Below are 19,268 nucleotides of genomic sequence, written 5' to 3'. Positions count from 1 at the left end.
TTGTCAAAGTTGAATACAGGCAACATGGGCCTTCAGTGAATCGAATGTCAAGATAGACATCAATAGAACAATTAATAGGCGTCAGTGGCCTTAAAATAACACTTAAGAGCTAAGGGTAGCTATTAAATACAGGTGACATAGGCCTTCAGTGAATTAAATGTCAAGATAGACATCAATTGAACAACTCAAATATGTGAATGTGCTTGCAAGCCAAGCGTAGAATTTGCAATTAGTTATGTAATACATGTGTAAATGAAAGTTGATTAAAACGATTTACATAACCTGAATGGAATTTTGAAGAAGAGATGCAGCCAGGCAGACAGGCAATGAATCCACGGTACCCAAAGAACAGGACATCAGCAAGCGACGATGTGATCTGGCCATGCGAAGACAAGAATGGAAGCGTCCAACAGTAGGCGAATCCCCCAGTGGAAATGTGAGCAGGAACATGTAGAATTCCAAACGAATAATCCGAATTTCAAGTTGTGGAATTTTTAGATTGATTTCCAAACGGTAGAGATGATGAACTTGAAAGTTTGAGTTTCAAGAGGTGAAGCCAGTTGTTAGAAGAATGGCAATAGACGCCACCACGAGTTGGTGATCTTGACAAAGTTTATCAGTGTAAATAAGTGAAGAAATCGATGAATAATTGAATCACAATTGAAGAATAGAATAAACGAGTTAATTTGAAGGAATAATTCACTTTTTAAAAACGTTCCGTAGATCAGATGAATATGGATGGAAAGTTTAGACCAGGAGTGAAATGCACTCTCCGACTATACTTGATCAAGAGAGATCAGCGTAAATAAGCGAAGAAATCGATGAATAATTGAATCACAATTGAAGAATAGAATAAACGAGTTAATATAAAAGAATAATTCACTTTTAAAAACGTTCTGTAAACTAGATGAATTTGGATGAAAAAGTTTAGACCGGGAGCGAAAGTGCACTCACCGACTAGGAACCATTGAAAGACAAGAGGCTAGCTAGACGCGCTAGCAACAAAAAAGGAAGGCGGAAATGTCAGCCACGTACGTAAAACGTTTACATACGTTTGGTGAAAAAGTAGCAAATATCTAGAAAGTAAGATGCCTAAAGACAAAATAAATTCCAAAAAATCAAATAGTACAAATATTAAAATTGAAACAACAAATAACACGACGAATAATATAGAAAACCAACTTGATTATGGCAGTGCCGTAGAACCGTGACTGTGACGTCACCGGACAGCACAGACGGAAAATGACGACATAATGTCTACGTAGTAGCGGAACGAGTAACAAGTGGAACCGTTACAATAAATGCTTTGTCAGATTTTACAATACGACCGAAAAATGGTGATGTATTGTGTTGCATTTGGATGCAAGAATGGGCATGTTACAGGAAATGAAATACCATTCCACAGTTAAGTCAAACATTTTTATTCTGTTAATTAATTTGAAGAAATCTTTTTGTTTTACATACATTTCCAATACTTCTTTTTATTTTGATCAGTTTATTTGACCAAAAATAAAACAACAAATTTGGTTATATTCCTAGTAAGTTATACCGTACTGTGATAGTTTCTATGTTTATTGAAAATTTCGGCCTACTTTATAGCATCTAAAATAAAAAACATAGTTGAAGAACAAATTAATCCTTATTCAAAAAAGAATAAATAATATCTGATGCAGAAATTGTGAATGTTTCCCTACAAAGACCAGAAACGGTATACGGTATATGTAGGTGGGCCTATCACACATTCTATGTATGATGTAATTTATGGATATGAATTTGGTGTTAAGAATCAGCATATAATAAATATAGTATATTTATCATAATTTGTTAACGGTATATTATGTAGGTAAGCGTATCATACATTTTATGTATAATGTATAATATAAATTTAGTGTAAGTAGCAGCATATAATACTAATAGAATCTAATAGTATAATACTATAATCTAATAGAATCCATAAGTACGAAAAAATAAACATATTTTCAATGAATTTTGTGTAAACACAGCTTTACAATAATGATTAATAATTCTGTGTTATCATCATGAGATGACATAATTTATTTTTTGCCACACTTGGATGTAATGAGCTGGTTTACGTGCGTCATATGGAGGCCGAAAGTGATTGTTTTCCGACCAGGCCGGTAAAACTTTACGGCCCTAGGGCTGTAAAATGACCTTGAATAACAGCTGATCGTGTCCGATCTCACAAAAATCATAGAGATAATCTCATAACGACTGTAATAATCTATATAATTATGTATCGTGAATCGCGGTATCATGTCTATAATATATTTTATGAATTACTGTTTCATAATTTAATATTTATTATTGTGTTTTTGATATCAAATAATAGAATACGATGATATCTCCATAGCCTCAACAATATAATGTTGGCTGCATTGTCCATTGTCAGAAAGGTAAGTATCGCAAGTCTTTAAAAGTGAAGAATCGAATTTGAAATCAAAGTACAATAATTGTATCAATATTTAAAAGTGAGGTAGAGTAATAATTGTTTCTTTTTTATTATCGAATTCCACTTCTTAATGCAATACAATCAACAATAATAATAGGAAAATACAGCAGAGATCTAAAGTTTAAGGTAAGCCTACTGGTGAAACTCAGCCTTGACTGAAAAATTCCTAGTAATTTTTCCATAATTCATTATTAAAACTTTTAGATAATTTTTCTTCAATATCAAACCATATAGAGAAAACATTAGGCCCACTCAAGATTGAATCTTCGAATGTTTTCTCTATGATTTAACTATTTTCAGAGCAATATTTTGTTGTGAAAATGCTGGCAAACCGGCTTCAAGTTTGCTGCTATAGGCTACACTATATTATAGTAGCCTACATACGTTACCTGACTTACAGGCCTCTTCAATCAAAAATATGCAATGGCCGAGAGCGTAAAGGCGTAATACATCAGAACTCAAAGCTCAGTGAATTACAAACATGATCTAGGTTCGAACCTCGGTCAGTGACATTTTTTTTTTGTCGATGAATTTCGACAGCTATTTTTTATATTAGTTACTGAAATTTAAATTTCAATCAATTTTTTAGATATATTTTGAGACAAAACTGTGAAATATGCAATTATATTAATTTTTTAATCACATTATTTCAAAATAGTAATGGAAATTAGTCATCCATCTATCCATGAGATATTGCACCAGGCGCAAAGCGCGAGCTATAAAAATTCAAACAATTATTCGAAATATTAATAATATAAAAATATTGTCACTATTGTAAATTATTAATTAGTAATATTGAAATTAATTGACAGTGAAAGTGTCATAACCAAGATTCAAACTATCAAAATAGGCTGTTTGAATTTTATTTATTTTTTAATTTCTTATATATTGGGAAGTTTTTTTTTGGTGTGGCGAAAAATAGCGTTCGCACCATGGGCAAAAATGTATTTCTGGCTCTCAATCTTTTCTAGTCCTCGGCCTACGGCCTCGGACTTAAAAACCGATTTCGAGCCGGAAATATCTCATTTTCGGCCCTAGGTGCGAAATATACTATTAGGTACCTACTTTTATTTTGAAAAATATGATATTGCTATCAGCTGAATTGTAATTAATTTTTGAAATCTTCCCATTTCAAATAAATTTAATAATCGTTCAATTTACAATCATAAAATAATTTTATGTGTATTATTGTTTATATAATTTATAATTATAAAATAATTATTATTTAGCATATTTTACTGTTTGCTTATCATATGGTCATAATTATAATACAAATTGATATAATGTTTCTTCATAGATTTCTTTGCATCATTTCTGAAACTCCCACACTGATTTGAAATGTTATCAGAATACCTAGTATATTGCTATCATTACATATTTAATAATCCTGTGTTATTGAATCATAATTTATTTTATTTACCTACTTTTATTGTGAAAAATATGAGATTGGACTATGAGCCTGTTTTTTCATTCCCAATCATTTCATGACAGTTTATATTTGTCCTTGTTAAATAAATAAATAATACGCTTCTCTTAAATCTGGCCCAAAGTTATTCCCATGCTTGTGAAAAGTTGACAATACTAAAACTACTGCAGTCACAAATAAAAAATTCTTTTCTTTATTAATATTCAACCTATTTCATTACTTTTGCTCTCGAAAAGTTAACAATGAACTGCTTAATAAAGGGAAAATAACCTTTCCGTGGAATAAGACATACAATATAAAAATAAAATAGAAATTGAGACTGTGCAATGCATTCTCCCATAAGAGCCAATGCGTAACAAAATGAACGAATCCCACAGCAATGCGGGTTGCCTATCTTTACCAGCTGCCTCACTTTTTTTGTGTTGCTAGTCCATTCCAGTTAGTATAGAGTTCACTGTTTCCATCCCACCAAATTTGTAATTTAACCAGCGATCTATAAGTAAAATTACATCCTAACGTTTTTAGTCGTTACATAAAAATAATAGAGTTTAAGATTCAAGTTCAACTTTTTTATGAAACTAAAAAAATCATTGTTTTTTTCTGAATATTACTTCGCTTAGACTTATTATAAGATGTACTAAAAAGGGTGGATTTTATGACAATATAACGGGGATAATGGTTAAGTTACTCCCTATTGGTTTTCAATATTCTTCATCCAACATATATTTTAGTAAGAATAAATTTAAATGTACATCCATGTCGTGACAATTAGAAGTTTCCCCAGTCTGTGACATTGTAAAAATGCTAGTTCTACGGAGGCTATTCCACAAAATAACTATAATTATTTTAAAACTAATTTGATAAATCGCTATAACTATTTTAAAACGGCTACTAACTTAATGAAAAAATAACACAACATTTCGACGTTTACTCCGGTCAGCTGCGGAAACAAAAATGGAAAAGCTGAAAGCTGAAAATGGTGAATAGCTTTATTAGTGAGCACGGTTTGTAATCACATTACCGAGTCGTCAACAACATGGCACCACTTGTTCATTTCCCCCCTACGCCTCAGACCTCAGAAGCCATGTTACGAGCGGTGGACAGTACCATCAACCATACATTTTTTATTGTATGGTTTTGTTCTCACACGCATGAGATAGGAAAACTGTTTTCTTAGCCAAAACTGCTCAGTTTCGAAACTGAATACCGTACGGTACTGTAAATAAACTAATAATAACAACAACAGTACAATAACAGCAAGGTGAAAGAGCCTTGAGAATTCACAAGCTATTTTTTTAATAGGTACTTCATCAGAATATTTTTTTAGGACAGAGCAATTCAGCATTTAAGAAATGAAGAATTTCAAACTGTGAAGTGAAGATGATAGATAGAGATTCAGTTTACGGCAAGGTGCAGGTAGCGTATTGCAAGCATTTTCTACAACTATCATATTGAAGTACTATTTTTAAATAATGGAATAAGATGGGTATTTTGCTCACCAAATCAAATTCATTTCCTCCAAAAATATAACAAAAAATATATATTTAAAAATTATAGACCTACATTAGATTTTAATTTAAACTAAATTTCACTAAATTAAGTTAGCTTATTGCAAGCATTCTCTACAACTATTCATATTGAAGTACTATTTTGAAATAATGGGAATAGAATGGGTATTTTGCTCACCAAATCAAATCAAATTTATTTCCTCCAAAAATACAACAAAAATATGTATTTAAAGATTATAGGCCTATATTAGGTATTAATTCTAAACTTAATTTCACTAAATTATATGAAATGAACAAACCCTGAAATCAATTTGACTTAATAATATATAGGACTTGAAACAATATGCTAGGTTTATGAATTAATAATAAGTTAGGCTACTGTAAAGCTTACATTGGCAACATAGTGCCTGTGCGTAAGCTAGAGTTGAGTTTATATTAAGAGAGTTGTAGGAAAAATTAAAAAGGAAATTAAGGTTTTAATTCTCAAGTATTAATTAGAAGATAAGCTAAAAAAAAATAAGATAAGATTGATAGAAGATGCAGAAATTTTAAAGAAGATTTATGCCAAAAATAAAATTCTTTGAAGTTTGAAGAGGATCAATAAATGAAAAAGTTTATATATATATATATATATATATATATATATATATATATATTATATATATATATATGTGTGTGTGTGTGTGTGTGTGTGTGTGTAAAAGAATTAACCGGGTACATCCGTTTGTTTTGACTTACTTGAGTCTGACGTTTTGTCGCCATCGCAGACGACATCTTCTGAGGGTGGCGACAGGTGGAGTGTGGATTTCGACGCCACCCTCAGAAGATGTCGTCTGCGATGGCGACGAAACGTCAGACTCAATTAAGTCAAAACAAACGGATGTACCCGGTTAATTCTTTTACATATAATATATCCATCCGCGAAACACTCAAATGTAATATATATATATATATATATAAGCCAATTCTTTCGTCTTGACATCTATGGAAGGGGCTGTAGGAGGGAGAGTAGCAAGGACTTTGACTTTGAAGCATTGGTCAAAGTTCTTGTTGTGCTCAGAGCCATGGGTGGGGAAGGGTAGGGAAGTATTATTTTTAAAGGAAGCCCTGTGATTGTTGATCCGGAGGTTTAGGGCAGTGGTGGTTTCACCTATGTAGAAGGCAGGACAGAAGTTGCAGGAAAGGAGGTAGATGCAATTTTTGGAGTTGCAATTACTGGAATGATGGATTGCCACTGCCCTAAACCTCCGGATCAACAATCACAGGGCTTCCTTTAAAAATAATACTTCCTACCCATCCCCACCCATGGCTCTGAGCACAACAAGAACTTTGACCAATGCTTCAAAATCAAAGTCCTTGCCACTCTCGCTCCCACAGCCCCCTCCATAGATGTCAAGACGAAAGAATTGGCTTTTATTTGGGTGCTTGGAGCGGCTTCCAGTCCTGGTCTTAACAGACAGCAATAGTACCATAACTATAAACTCTACACCAACTGTCCAATTAAATTGAAATAAATTTCATCATATATAAGAAATTTCACAGCTATCAAATATATAATAAATTTTCAATAAAAATAATAAATTTAATTTCAATTCAAATTTTCTAGTGTTGAAAACACTTACAAACTTACATTAGAAATGGGGAAATTTTCGGAGACTGAGTCTCCTTCCTCAACCGAGCAGACTGCAGTTATATATATATATATATATATATATATATATATATATATTATATATATATATATATATAATATATATTATATTGATTAATATAATTTAATCTCCGCCAAGAAAAATTTGTCTTATTTTAATAAAAATATTTCTGTACATTCACATTACACTAGACATAGGGATGATATAACTACTGTAGACCTACAGTTAGATTGACTAAAACTCTGAAAAGTCATAAGTACCTACAAATTCGCATGTTTAATTTACTACCAGATAAAATGTTAAGCAGTTACCATTGAAAACGTTTTGTATTGCTGTTGATAAATGGCTCAAGTCTGAAGCTCTATACTGTTAATGAGTACCTGGATTATTTCAATGTGTATGTTGTGTAAATTTGATCGTTTGTATAGTCTACCTTTGTGATATTTTACTTATTATTGACAAAGCCTATTGCTTACTTTTTTTAATGTTGTTTTATGGCCAATGAATTTCTTGATTATTGATTCATAAAAAAGAATGGCTGAGGAATTCTTAGAATTTGATCGCCAGGGAACGGAAGATCGATGTAGGGTCGCCAGTACCATTCAACCCGAGCCCACACTTTTTCGTAGCTCCAGAACAATCGCTTGTACCAGGGTAAATCTCGTTTCAACTGTGAAAAAAAGAGTTGTTAACGAATTTGAAGGCATAAAATATACATGTGATTCAACTTTCAACAATAAAATAAGCGTTTATTGCTTGACTAATGAAGAATGGATTTGCAACACAGTAACTTATGTTTATGTTTTTGAAGGGACGGATTCAAAGATCCAAAGGTTCAAAGAACCTCACACGTCAACCAAAGCTTATTGTGTGTCCCAAAGTATGTTAGTTAGGCAAACCAACTCCCGTGTCCTTTACAAGGTCCTGGAGTTTTTTCCCTATACCAACATCCCACTCCTCACCTGGTTGCTTGCAGCCAAACAGAGCACTTCTTCTAGCTCTAAGACTCGCAATCCAGTATGATATTCTTAGCAGTCTCTTCAGACTGATTACAAAGCCTACACATCTGGCTTTCATTTCTGAGTCCAATTGTGTGGAGATGTTTTCCTGAAGTGGCCATGTCCAGTTATCAGGGCAATCACCTGCTTAACCTGACCTCTACCCAGACTCACCAGCCAGCTGGTGAAGCGAGGGCTTGTGTCTGCCAGCAGCCTTTTGCCAAGTGCTTGACCAGGGTGACCCTGTCATTGCTGGTGGTGTAAGTCCCTGGACCATTTACTTATTTTGTGGAAGGCAGTTGTTTTACTTATGCCATAGCCTGGCTCTGGGCCAAAGAATGGCATACTAGAACCCCGCTTAGCAAGCTCATCTGCACGCTCATTACCTCCTATGCTTACATGGCCAGGTACTCTACCAAGATGCACAGAGTTGCAAGCCTGCTGAGTGTTTTGTGGCACTCGCACACCAATTTGGACTTGATTTCATTGGAGTCAAGAGCCTTGAGAGCTGCCTGACAATCTGACAGGATTACTATATGCTTATTGCAATAGCACCTGGCAAAGCCTATGTTGGCACAAGCCATGATGCCCCAAATCTCTGCCAGAAAGATGGTACAGTGTTGTCCCAGACTTGCATAAACTTGTGTTCTAGGTGAATAACTGTACACCCCGTAGCCAGATTTCCCTTCAATGAGAGAACCATCTGTATACCAGACAAGGCTGCCTCTTTTGGGATAGGGTCCTTCCTCAGACTTCCACTCCTCTCTAGAGCAGAATTTAACAGAGAAAGGTTTAGTAAAAACCAATTCCGTGCTCATGACATCTGACGTCATTTCAAGCACAGGCTGTGAGCAACAGCTTTGGTGATTGTGCAGTGGCCTGTTCCAGACAGGCCTTCTCTCCATTGGCCTGCAACTTTCAGTCGATAGGCTGATTTCCGTGCTTCTGCCATGATAAAAATGTTAAATGGCAGTAAGCCAAGAGCAACTTCAAGAGTTGCTGACGGGCTGCTCCTGAAAGCTCCAGTGACTAGAAGTGTGCCCATCCTTTGTAGACTTGTGACACAGTAACTTGTTAATAGTTAATGAAATCAACACTTACCATTAGATTGTTGAAATATTGGAACAACTGGACCGACACTAAGGCGTCATCTGCGGCATATTGGATTTGCCTCTCTGAGAGACAGCCGGCTTCCCAGTTGCTGCACGTGATGCTCAAATCTTTATCCAGTTCTTTATCTACCAACAAATAAAAAATACAATTTTATTTGTTTCTTAATAGTGTGTCACAGTTCGATTACAACAAGAATTTTTTAAAATGACTCAGATGGTAAATCATGCTTAATTTAGATGTAGTTGTGAGCTATGGGTTTTTCATTTCTGTAATTTGATTATTGTTTTTGAAGGGACGTATCCAAGGATCCAAAGGTTCAAGGAACTCCACACGTCAACCGAAGCTTATTGTGTTCCCAAGTAGTATGTTAGTTAGACAAAAATACCTGTGTTCTTTTCAAGAACCTGGATGGAGTTTTTCCCTATACTAACATCCCATTCATCACACGGTTGCTTGTTGCAATCCAGTGTGATATACTTGGCAGTCTCTTCAGACTGATTAGTCCTCGTGACCAACGTGTGAGTTCTACTCCTGGCCTTCTTTGTAGGTCCTTCCGCCGAGGAAGAGAGGGCCAAATTGCCTCTAGGGCGCCTGGCCACCCATGACTCAGCTTCTTGATCCACATTTGTGCCTGGTTTTTCACCCATCACTGGTCTCTTGGGTTTTTTCTTTTCGCCCTTCCGAAACTTCGTAGGGTCAAAAGCCTCATCTCTCCCAAGAAGTTTTGCCTAAATGACCGCCCTTCTTTGAGCAGTGGTGAGTTTTGGCCTCTCCACCCAAAAAACTCGTGAACTACGTGAGTTCCACTCCTGGCCTTTTTGTAGGTCCTTCTGCTGAGAGAGTGGACGCCAAACTGCCTCTAGGGCGCCCGGCCACCCTCGTCTCAGCCTCTTGACCCACATTTGTGCCTGGAGTTTCACCCATCTCTGGTCTCTTGGGTTTTTTCTTTTTGCCCCTCCGAAGCTGCCTTGATGGGGCAGATCCGTGGGTTTGAAGGCAAGGCAACTTCTGGAGTTGCCTTGAGGTCCATTTTAGTTGCCTCCCACGACAAGCATGGATACTGTGGGTTAATTCTGATTTTCAACACATTCTTGAGTACAATGTCGACTCAAAGCTCCTCCAACCACAGAGGGCAATTTGATTATGATTCAATGTATGAATATAATAAAATATTTTTTTTAATGTCGTTTTATAATTGTTTTTAAATGATTTAGTTATTCAAACTTCCAAGTTATTTCAAATATCAAATCATTGACGAGCTGCTCTTTAAATTTTTAAGTGCCGTTTGCATAGTGCCAGTTTAAACTGGATTCCATTGAGCTTAGACAGGACAAAATTACTCTGGATTCTCTAGATTAATATCCTATTTTATGATTTGTTTTTCAATTTCATTGTTCTAAATTGCACGATAGGAGAGGCTGTTGTTAATTATTTTCAAAAAAGAGTACTTTGAACTTTTGTTTTTCAAAAATGAAAGTGCTCTACAGTGAGGCTCACTTTATAACATTGGAGAAAGATAGAAGAAAAGCGTCGCCAATTCTCTGCCATGCCACTGCCTTCCATAAAGGATAGCTGATATCGGTATATCTGATGTAATATTAACTGTTCATTCTTGTTTTAAAATGATCAATTCTATTACATTCAACGGCGTCGGGGAACCCATCGCCCAGTTGCTTCATGCAACTGTAGACACCCACTCCGGAGCCTTCTTCCCAAATCCCTTCTTCTCTTCCTTTTGCTCCGGAGACCTTTCATCCTAGGGCGGCTGTTTTTCCATTGACTTTGCTTTTGAGCCGCCCTCTCCTATGTGCTATGTGCGTGACTTGTCGGATGGTGGGGGGGGGGGCGCACCGCGTTTTACCCACCATCCAAAGAGTCACGCACAAACTTTCTTTCATATCTGTCTTCCTTGACAAACTCTTCGTTTTCCAAATTTTCTCTAAAAACTGCTGCCTTGCAGAAGGGTTCAGTGGAACACCAAGGAAGGAGTGGCCGTAGTCGAGTGGATTAGATGCTGGCTTTGTAATCCAAAGGCCCGGGTTCGAATCCCAGCCTGGGCAAGATATTTTTCTCGGGCCACTCCCGTGTTTCGGATGGACACGTTAAGCCGTCGGTCCCGGCTGCCTAAAAAGCTGTCGTTAGGTCATGTCAGAGGCCCTGAAATTGATCAGTTGCGACCTGAAAACTCTGACCCCAGACCTGAGCCAGCCAGGTCACACGATATTATTATTTATGCTGGGAAAGAATGGCTTTCGCAAGAAGAGACCCATTAAAGATAAGCAAGGTATGTTACTTTCATCACAAGTGGAACAAATGAAAAGATGGGAGGAGCACTTTGAAGAAGTATTAAACAGAGGAATTACCCTGCTGTCTATTGTGAGCAAGGTGCTGGCCAGAATAATCCTTGGTAGAATAAAACCTTCAATTGAACTACAACTGAGAAAAGAACAGGCTGGATTTAGAGAAAACCGTAGCTGCATTGATCTCATTAACACTCTGAGAATCATCATTGAACAGAGTGCAGAATGGCAGAGCCCCCTATATTTAGCGTTTATCGACTTTGAGAAAGCTTTTGATTCCATTGACAGAGAATGCATGTGGAGGATTTTGGAAATATATGGCATTCCACCAAATATCTTGAATCTAATTAAGGGCTTATATGATGGTTACAAATGTCAAATAATTCATGATGGTGTGTTATCAAACCCAATTGATGTAACATCTGGTGTAAAGCAGGGCTGCATTCTGTCACCTATCCTCTTTGTTACTGTGCTAGACATGGTTATGAAAACATCACTGAACAGAAGGAAAAGAGGTATTCAATGGGGGATGCAAAACAGACTTGAAGACTTGGATTTTGCAGATGACCTTTGTCTTCTGGCACAAAGACACAGTGACATGAGAGAAAAGCTGCTGGCACTGAGTGAGGTTGCTAAAAATGTAGGCCTGAAGATTAATGAGGCAAAAACGAAGGAGATGGTGGTCAATGTTCATGGAGGGGAAAGTTTTGAAATACATGGGAGGAGAATAGAGAGGGTGGACTCATTTGTTTATTTAGGCAGCATGGTAAATCCTGAGGGAGGTGCCGAGGATGATGTCAAAACTCGCATTAGAAAAGCAAATGGGGTCTTTTCACAGCTGTATACAGTATGGAGGAACAATAAAATCTCGAAACAGACGAAGCTACGAATTTTCAATTCAAATGTGAAGTCTGTCCTCCTCTACGGTTGCGAGACATGGAAGGTAACAGCTGAAATCCGTAAAAGACTCCAAGTCTTCATCAATCGGTGTCTGCGAAAGATTGAGTGCGTGTGGTGGCCAGATATGATTTAAAATGAAGAGCTCTGGCACAATACAGGACAGATGCCCAGAGACATTGAGATCAGGAAGAGGAAATAGAGGTGGATAGGCCATACTTTGAGGAAAAGAGATGGAGCAATAGAAAAGGATGCTTTGCAGTGGGGAATCCTCAGGGGAGAAGAAAAAAAGGAAGGCCAAGGATTTCATGGAGGCGAACAGTGGAGAAAGAGCTTGGCAAGGTGGGAAAGACATGGCGGGAGGTGAGAAGGATGGCAGATAATAGAGAGGGATGGCGGCTATTCGTGGATGCCCTATGCTCCAACTGGAGTTATAGGAATTAAGTCAAGTAAGCCAATTCTATTACATTCAAGAAAATATATTTTCAATGATTAAATAATAAATTTTCATTATTGAGATGGAATATTTTGTTAAGTAATAATATTTTTATATTGTTAAAAAACGATCTGGCAACTTTGCAGACCTAGAAGAGGACAGCACTATCTGCTTTGTGAATGATAGACAAGGATTGACACCAATGTTAATCGAATACTGCCATTATAACGTGGACCTCACTATAGTGATTATATTCAAGAAAAGCAATAATGATTGATGCCGCATCTACATTTTGGCCCAGTCTGTTTACCGAATGAAGACAAATGAAGGCCATTGAAGGCCAGCGCTAGCAAACCACCAATTTACACACTAGCGCTGGTCGACATTGGCCTTCATTGGGTAAATAAGTGGATGCGGCATAAAATACTCACTCAAATAGAGATTGGACATCTTTCCGAGGCCCGCAGGCACCGATCCGACAGCCGGGGCCATGTACCTCAAGTCCAGCACTCCATTGCAACGTACGCCGTAGTCTCGCAACAGTCTGCTCGCATCACTGTTAACTGCCACGCCAGTCTTTATTATCGATCTATCAGACAGCAGTGCCTACAAAAGAGCAGCAAAATGTCAGACATAAATCCTTGCAGGGGATGTTTCAAATATCTATAGTGATGTCCACGTTATAATTGCAGAGAATCGACAACCCTGCTCTCTTATCTTTCGCCATTGCCATTATAACGAGGACCTCACTATTGAAGAGAATCTAGGGTAGGAGATATAGTATATCTCCTCGCTGAACCATATTATGGTAATTAGCGTAATTATGTAGTAAACTTTGACTCCAATTCTGCATAAAAAATACATAGTCCGGGCGCAAATGTCATTCCGTGGTCATTTTTGAGTAACAGCCGTGGAAGATGTCTCAATTTATTCGTTAGGTCTAGCATAATAAGGATCGTGATGATGATAAGTCGAAATCACAGGCAAACACCACGGAAACAAGATGGCCGCCAAATTTTTTTCAAATTTCATTTCATTATCACTTATTTTATTAAATCTATGAAATTTTAAATCTATGACATTTAGAGCATTTTTTCAACTTTGGAACGATATATTTTCAAGCGCTGTACGTCAAAAAATGAGTTCTCCAGCGCCCTCCAAAGAAAAACCTGCATGATTTCTGGTGCGTTTTTCCATACACATGAGGTAACAAGCTAGAACTATAAAATCTATTTTTTTCATGACTAATTTAAGATAGAGACTTGCAAATGGTCTCAATCTCTTCGTTACAACAAGACAAACAAGAATATTGATGATGGAAACAACGAAAATTTTTGACATCATTGAAAAATACAAGATGGCGGTCATTATTGACAGAAATTTTTATATCGCTTGTTATTCAGTTATTGTGAGAGATATCGCATTGGTTTTACCTCCAAAGTGTTTAGAATAATCCAAACAATGATTTTCGATTACGGTACTAATTTTATTGTGATAATGCTTTTCTTATGAATTACAATAAAACAGCATGGAACCCATGTCCTTTCATTTACACTGGTTGAAAAATTTTACATACAGAGTGGGTGAAAAGTTTGAGAACTGCTTAATATCTCATACTCAAAGGTAATTTGACGGTGGGTGTGATTGGGGTTCCTACTAAAATTGAAAATACTACTCTACTATGACTTCGAAATCTGGTCTGCCATATTGAATGCAACTTTGTTTTTTTAAATGAAGGTGGTCATGCAATACATGATTTCAATAGGGAATTTTAAAAAGTCTTCCAAAGGGTTCGAGATTCCGTGAAATTGCCTTAAAATTTCGTATTGAAACCATGTATGGGATGACCACCTTCCTTCTTAAAAAAACAAATTTGGATTCAAAATGGCGTATCGAAGATGTCGGACCAGATTTTTGAAGTCATAGTGAAGTAGTATTTTCAATTTTAGTAGGAACCCCAATCACACCCACCGTCAAATTACCTTTGTGTATGAGATATTAAGGCGTTCTTGGACTTTTCACCCACTCTGTAATATATTATTTGATGAAATTCAAGTTCAAACATAATGAAAACAACTTCCTTCAAAAAGTATTTATAATTATACGTTTCGAGGGAAAAAATTAAGAACAAAAAAAAGTGGAAAATTCGGGAATCGATCCGAGAACACTCGCGCCCAAGCCGAGCACTCTACCGCTAGAACACGGCTGCGGTAGTATGGTGTCTTATACTAACGCTATAAGTTCCTCACTTATAAACAAACAAATTTTACAACAATGTAAGCTATGCTCGTATAAAAAATGTCATGTCCCATAATGAAATTTGAACATAAATTATGAAAAATCTTGAAGGAAAATTGAAATTCGGGCTTCCAGGTGCACGAGATTGATATTTTTAGAATATATGTGCAAAATTTGGAGATCTAAATCATTCCCGGTTTTCCGGTATGCAATCCACAAGTTGACATGTTTTGATGCGAACAAACGAACAAACACAACCCTACTCTCTCTTATTATATAGATAACTCTTTTGAAAATTCAACTGATAAGATTCAAATACCATACTCTCTGCTCTTGTTCAAAAAGGATCACAGAAAGAGGCCATACTGCAAGCTACGAACAAACTTTATGCCTCCTACCTTAATGACATAAGAAGTGAATTTGAAAATGAATGTCTGCACTTCAAAATGTAAGGAGAACAGGAAGAACTTGGTGGAATAAATGACGTGTTTAAATAAATTATAGAACATGAATTGAAGTTTACTTTCTCAAATCTTGAAGTAGCTGTTAGAATATATTTCTAAGCAGAGCAGTCACTAACTACTCTGGAGAGGATTTTTCGCTTTGAATCGTCTGAAGAATTTTAAAGAGATCTAAAATCTTGTGTTTGAAAGACGTGATCTTGTTATATCCTGTTATCCACTTCATAAGATATAAGTAGGCCTATCATAGATTATTTGCTTTTACATTATAGTAATGAGGGGGGCTCCAGTAGAACATTTACCCAGGGCGCCATTCTTCTAAGCCCGGGGCCTGCTCTATGCTTCTATCCTACCTTCGCCACTCCAAAATGTTCTGACACATTTGAGAACATGGACTATTTTTAAAACTCCCAGTTACCTTCTCTGATATACTCTAACTTTGCCGCCCACTATGATTATCTTTTTAAATTTATTTTTTGTTTTGACCCCATGTGAGAAGAAAACCCCATGTAGATACAGTACTTACTTCTAATGAACTTGGTACATGGCCTAGAGCACAAAGTCGAATTAGTGAGCAATAGCCGTCAATTGAAGCCAATTGAAGGAGAGCGATCCTGCCTTCAAAAACCCATTCACAATCCAGTCCTATGACCCGGACATCTTTACATTTTCTGAAAAATGTAATTGAATTTCATTATAAAAATGAAATATTAATTAATATAAGTATAAAATGGCATATTAATCGATGACTGATAAGTATGTAGTATATTAGTCTTTACACTTATATTGGATTAGACAGATCATCACATATAGGAAGAGAAAAACAAAATAAAAAAAATAGTTACAATTGGGGCCGGTTTCCGAGCTCGGGATCTATAAGTTCTGGACTTACAGAGTCCAGGACTTAAATAAGCTCTCGGGTCTAAATTGACTTTATGAGTCACGATTTTATCTTCTAAACTCCGGAGTCTATCAAGTTCTCGACTTATTTGAGTCCAGGACTTTAACGCTGTAAACGTGAGGGAAATTCACAATATTTTGCTGTTGTATTGTTGGCATTATAGCAAAACGGAAACAACTGATTGCAGCGGGACAATTCAAATGAGCATGCTCTCCCAACTATTTTGTAAAAATACGTTCCGATTTCTTTGTGGGCCTATTCAAAGCAAAACCTTTCTTGTGAATTCCCTCACGTTTACAGCGTTAAAGTCCTGGACTCAAATAAGTCGAGAACTTGATAGACTCTGGAGTTTAGAAGATAAAATCGTGACTCAGAAAGTCAATTTAGACCCGAGAGATTATTTTAGTCCTGGACTCTGTGTAAGTCCAGAACTTATAAATCCCGAGCTCGGAAACCGGCACTTAAAATCACGATGTTTTAAGTCCTGGACTTAACGATTTTTGATAAATCCTTGACTCGGAAAGAGGCGAGAATCTAATTCAAGTCCTGGACTTATAAGCCCTTCACTCAGAAAGCAAAATTATAAACTTCAGGGTCTAACGTGATCTCTAAACTCCAGAGTCTATTTAAGTCCTTGACTACGTTAACGCTCTGACTCGGAAAACCAATTTTCTGACTCCAGAGTTCAAAGCCAGTTAAAGTCTAGAACTTAGGTAAATTCCGATTTCAGAAACCGGCTCTCATACTTCAGAATTAAAGATGATGGTCACTTGATCCATTCCGAGCTACATTGTTTACATGTATTATACACTATGTATTACCGAGCACGTCGTGTAAAATACACCAAAAAAGTGTGATATACTTCACACAACAAAATTAACTTTTTAAGAAAAAATTTTGTCATAATGTGAATAGAATAATGAACTTCTTTATTTGTGACGATGTTTGGACAAATATGTTCATTCTACCAGAGTTCCGTACCACTTTTGGTATAGTGAGGTCCACGTTATAATGGCAGTGGATAAAGATAGAAGAATAGCGATGCCGATTCTATTCATCAATTAATTATATTTCTACACTGTTAAAAACATAATTGGCATCGTTGTGGACCTAGAAAAGGATAGTACTACCGGCTTTGTCGAATGATAGCAAAACCAAAGTTGATCAAATACTGTCATTATAACATGGACCTCACTATAAGCTTTAAAATGGAGAGTATTGGATATGATATGAAGCATGTATTTGGGTCAAAACATAATATGCATGATATTTAATACTCTCAATCTTAAAGCTATCCATTATGTCTGCTCTGCACTTTACTGAAAGAGGGCAATCAATTCTTTCTAGTTTTTGTAATTTTAGGTGAAGTTTCTGTACGCTAAAACTTAATATTAGTTACAAAGGGTGATTTTAATTAATGAATTCATCTAGTATTAAATTTTAATAGTCATATGTAATTTTAGCTATGTTTCTTTAATTCATATTAAATGAATTAGGAACTAGGTAATTTTAATTGATCAATTTAATATCTATAAAAACTCACTTTCTCAACTCCAATACTGCATTGTGACATTCATTAGCGGTGTGGATGATGTTCGGACCATTTCTTCTCCACTTCAACCGGCGCAATAAGAATTTTATAAACTTTGACAAACAAATAATTACAAGAACTATGATTACTACTTTAACTGCTGTTTCAGCAGTTATATCATTTTCTATTTCAGGATTTTGCTTATTGAGCCAACTCTTAAAATACTTTAGCATGTTACTAGGAAATTTATCATTATTTTGATTTTGCCTACTAGGAAATAGTTTATTGAGCAAACTATTAAAAAACTCTAGCATAGGCCTACTAGAAAATTGATAATAATTTACTATTTTTAGTATTTTGCTTACTAGGAAATAGTATATTGAGCAAACTACTAAAAAAGTTTTGCATACTAGGAAATTGATGTCCGAATTAAAAGACGAAACGTTCAATACATTTGAATAATGAGAAGTAACGCAACCAACGCTGCTAGGATTTTTAATAACAAAACATGCTTAAAAACTTGTAGAAGCTTTATTAACGATAAATTATTATCGATAAAAAAGTGAATTTTATGAATTGTACTAAAAATTTAGAAGAACAACACAAAATAGGCTATTATGAAATATGAAACTTTTCCTTTAAAATTTACACTTTAAACTTAACCTACATTTGATCAACCACGACGTCCACATCCACACGCTAAACAAAAGACAACAAAACAAGGTACCACGTGTCACTGCCGGGACGATGACAAACTGGACTGAAGATAAAGTGGGCTAATGCCAAAGATGCACGCCGTCAAACTGGCTACTTTTAAACCATGCCTAAGTTCTGATGTGATTATAGTGAGGTCCACGTTAAAATGGTAGTGGATAAAGATAGAAGAATAGCGATGCTGATTCTCTGCATTAATTAATTTTATCTCTACACTGTCAAAAACATAATTGGCATGGTCGTGTACCTAGAAAAGGATAGAACCACCGGCTTTGTCGAATGATAGACAAGGTTAGCAAAACCAAAGTTGATCAAATACTGTTATTATAACGTGGACCTCACTATAGTGTATCATACATAGGTGTTTTACATACAGATACATGCTGTGATTATGAAGACAAAGTACTCTTCATATTTGCTGAAGACATAAGTAAGTTATACATGATAAATTATGAATAATTATTTATAATTATAAAAAGGAGAGGGCCCCTAATTTGAGAATTTTAACAAATAATCATTTCTTCAGGAGTGATTACTCATTCTTCTTAGGCCTCCAAGGAAATTCAAAGATGTGTATGAAATACATTGAAGACAAAGACTTTTCAAAAGTTACAGGGTCATCT

At 36.0% G+C, this 19,268-nt stretch overlaps 1 protein-coding gene across 1 annotated transcript; it reads right to left on the bottom strand.

The window, feature by feature from the left end:
- Window positions 1-7,180: 7,180 nt before the first annotated feature.
- LOC111060504 (exonuclease 3'-5' domain-containing protein 2) lies at window positions 7,181-18,631 on the bottom strand. The gene is made up of 5 exons (XM_039427720.1): window positions 17,944-18,631; window positions 16,026-16,170; window positions 13,232-13,406; window positions 9,156-9,292; window positions 7,181-7,726 (listed from the first exon to the last, which is right to left on the bottom strand). The coding sequence occupies exons 1-5, from the start codon at window positions 18,243-18,245 to the stop codon at window positions 7,571-7,573; spliced, it is 915 nt and encodes a 304-aa protein (XP_039283654.1). The 5' UTR covers window positions 18,246-18,631; the 3' UTR covers window positions 7,181-7,570.
- Between the last annotated feature and the right edge of the window lie 637 nt (window positions 18,632-19,268).

Source organism: Nilaparvata lugens, chromosome 5 (genome assembly GCF_014356525.2).
Source record: "Nilaparvata lugens isolate BPH chromosome 5, ASM1435652v1, whole genome shotgun sequence".
Classification (NCBI taxonomy): Eukaryota; Metazoa; Arthropoda; class Insecta; order Hemiptera; family Delphacidae; genus Nilaparvata; species Nilaparvata lugens.
This window is presented reverse-complemented; position numbering and strand designations above follow the sequence as displayed.

Excerpts from the sequence above, each read along its gene's own strand:
- LOC111060504 (XM_039427720.1), bottom strand. The coding sequence starts at position 18,245 with ATGCTAGAGTTTTTTAATAGTTTGCTCAATAAACTATTTCCTAGTAGG. Across the intron at positions 16,171-17,943 it reads GCAGTATTGGAGTTGAGAAA|AAAATGTAAAGATGTCCGGG; the intron begins GTGAGTTTTTAT and ends TACATTTTTCAG. Across the intron at positions 7,727-9,155 it reads AATATTTCAACAATCTAATG|TTGAAACGAGATTTACCCTG; the intron begins GTAAGTGTTGAT and ends TTTTTTTCACAG.